This window comes from Egretta garzetta, unplaced genomic scaffold (assembly GCF_000687185.1).
Source record: "Egretta garzetta isolate BGI_Z169 unplaced genomic scaffold, ASM68718v1 scaffold2051, whole genome shotgun sequence".
In the NCBI taxonomy this organism is placed as follows: domain Eukaryota; kingdom Metazoa; phylum Chordata; class Aves; order Pelecaniformes; family Ardeidae; genus Egretta; species Egretta garzetta.
The window spans coordinates 1,383-1,595 of record NW_009258602.1 but is presented as its reverse complement, the minus strand read 5'-3'; the positions used below and the strand labels follow the sequence as shown (position 1 = coordinate 1,595).

Sequence of the window (213 nt, the reverse complement as noted above, 5' to 3'; positions counted from 1 at the left end):
CCCCGCATGGGGACAAGCACAGGACCGGCACTGCTCCATGGAGCTGAGGATGGGCCCCAGCTGAGCATGGGGACAGGATGGGGCCATCACCGCGCCCCCAGCCAGGGGGGGACAGGGCCAGGGGACACCCCATGGTGTGGATCAGGCCCCCCCATCCTGGCATTGTCCCCACCATGGGGACAGGCACAGGACCAGCGCTGGCCCGGCGAGCGC

General features: G+C 70.9%; 1 protein-coding gene across 1 annotated transcript in view; it reads right to left on the bottom strand.

Annotated features, from left to right (window-relative positions):
- Window positions 1-141: 141 nt before the first annotated feature.
- The window catches only part of LOC118453274 (MAP/microtubule affinity-regulating kinase 4-like), a gene marked incomplete at its 5' end in the record, with an annotated part of 920 nt that continues 848 nt past the window's right edge, over window positions 142-213 (bottom strand). Inside the window, one exon of the mRNA XM_035903400.1 lies at window positions 142-156. Coding sequence (XP_035759293.1) covers window positions 142-156 — 15 coding nt within the window. The remainder of the gene's footprint in view (window positions 157-213) is intronic.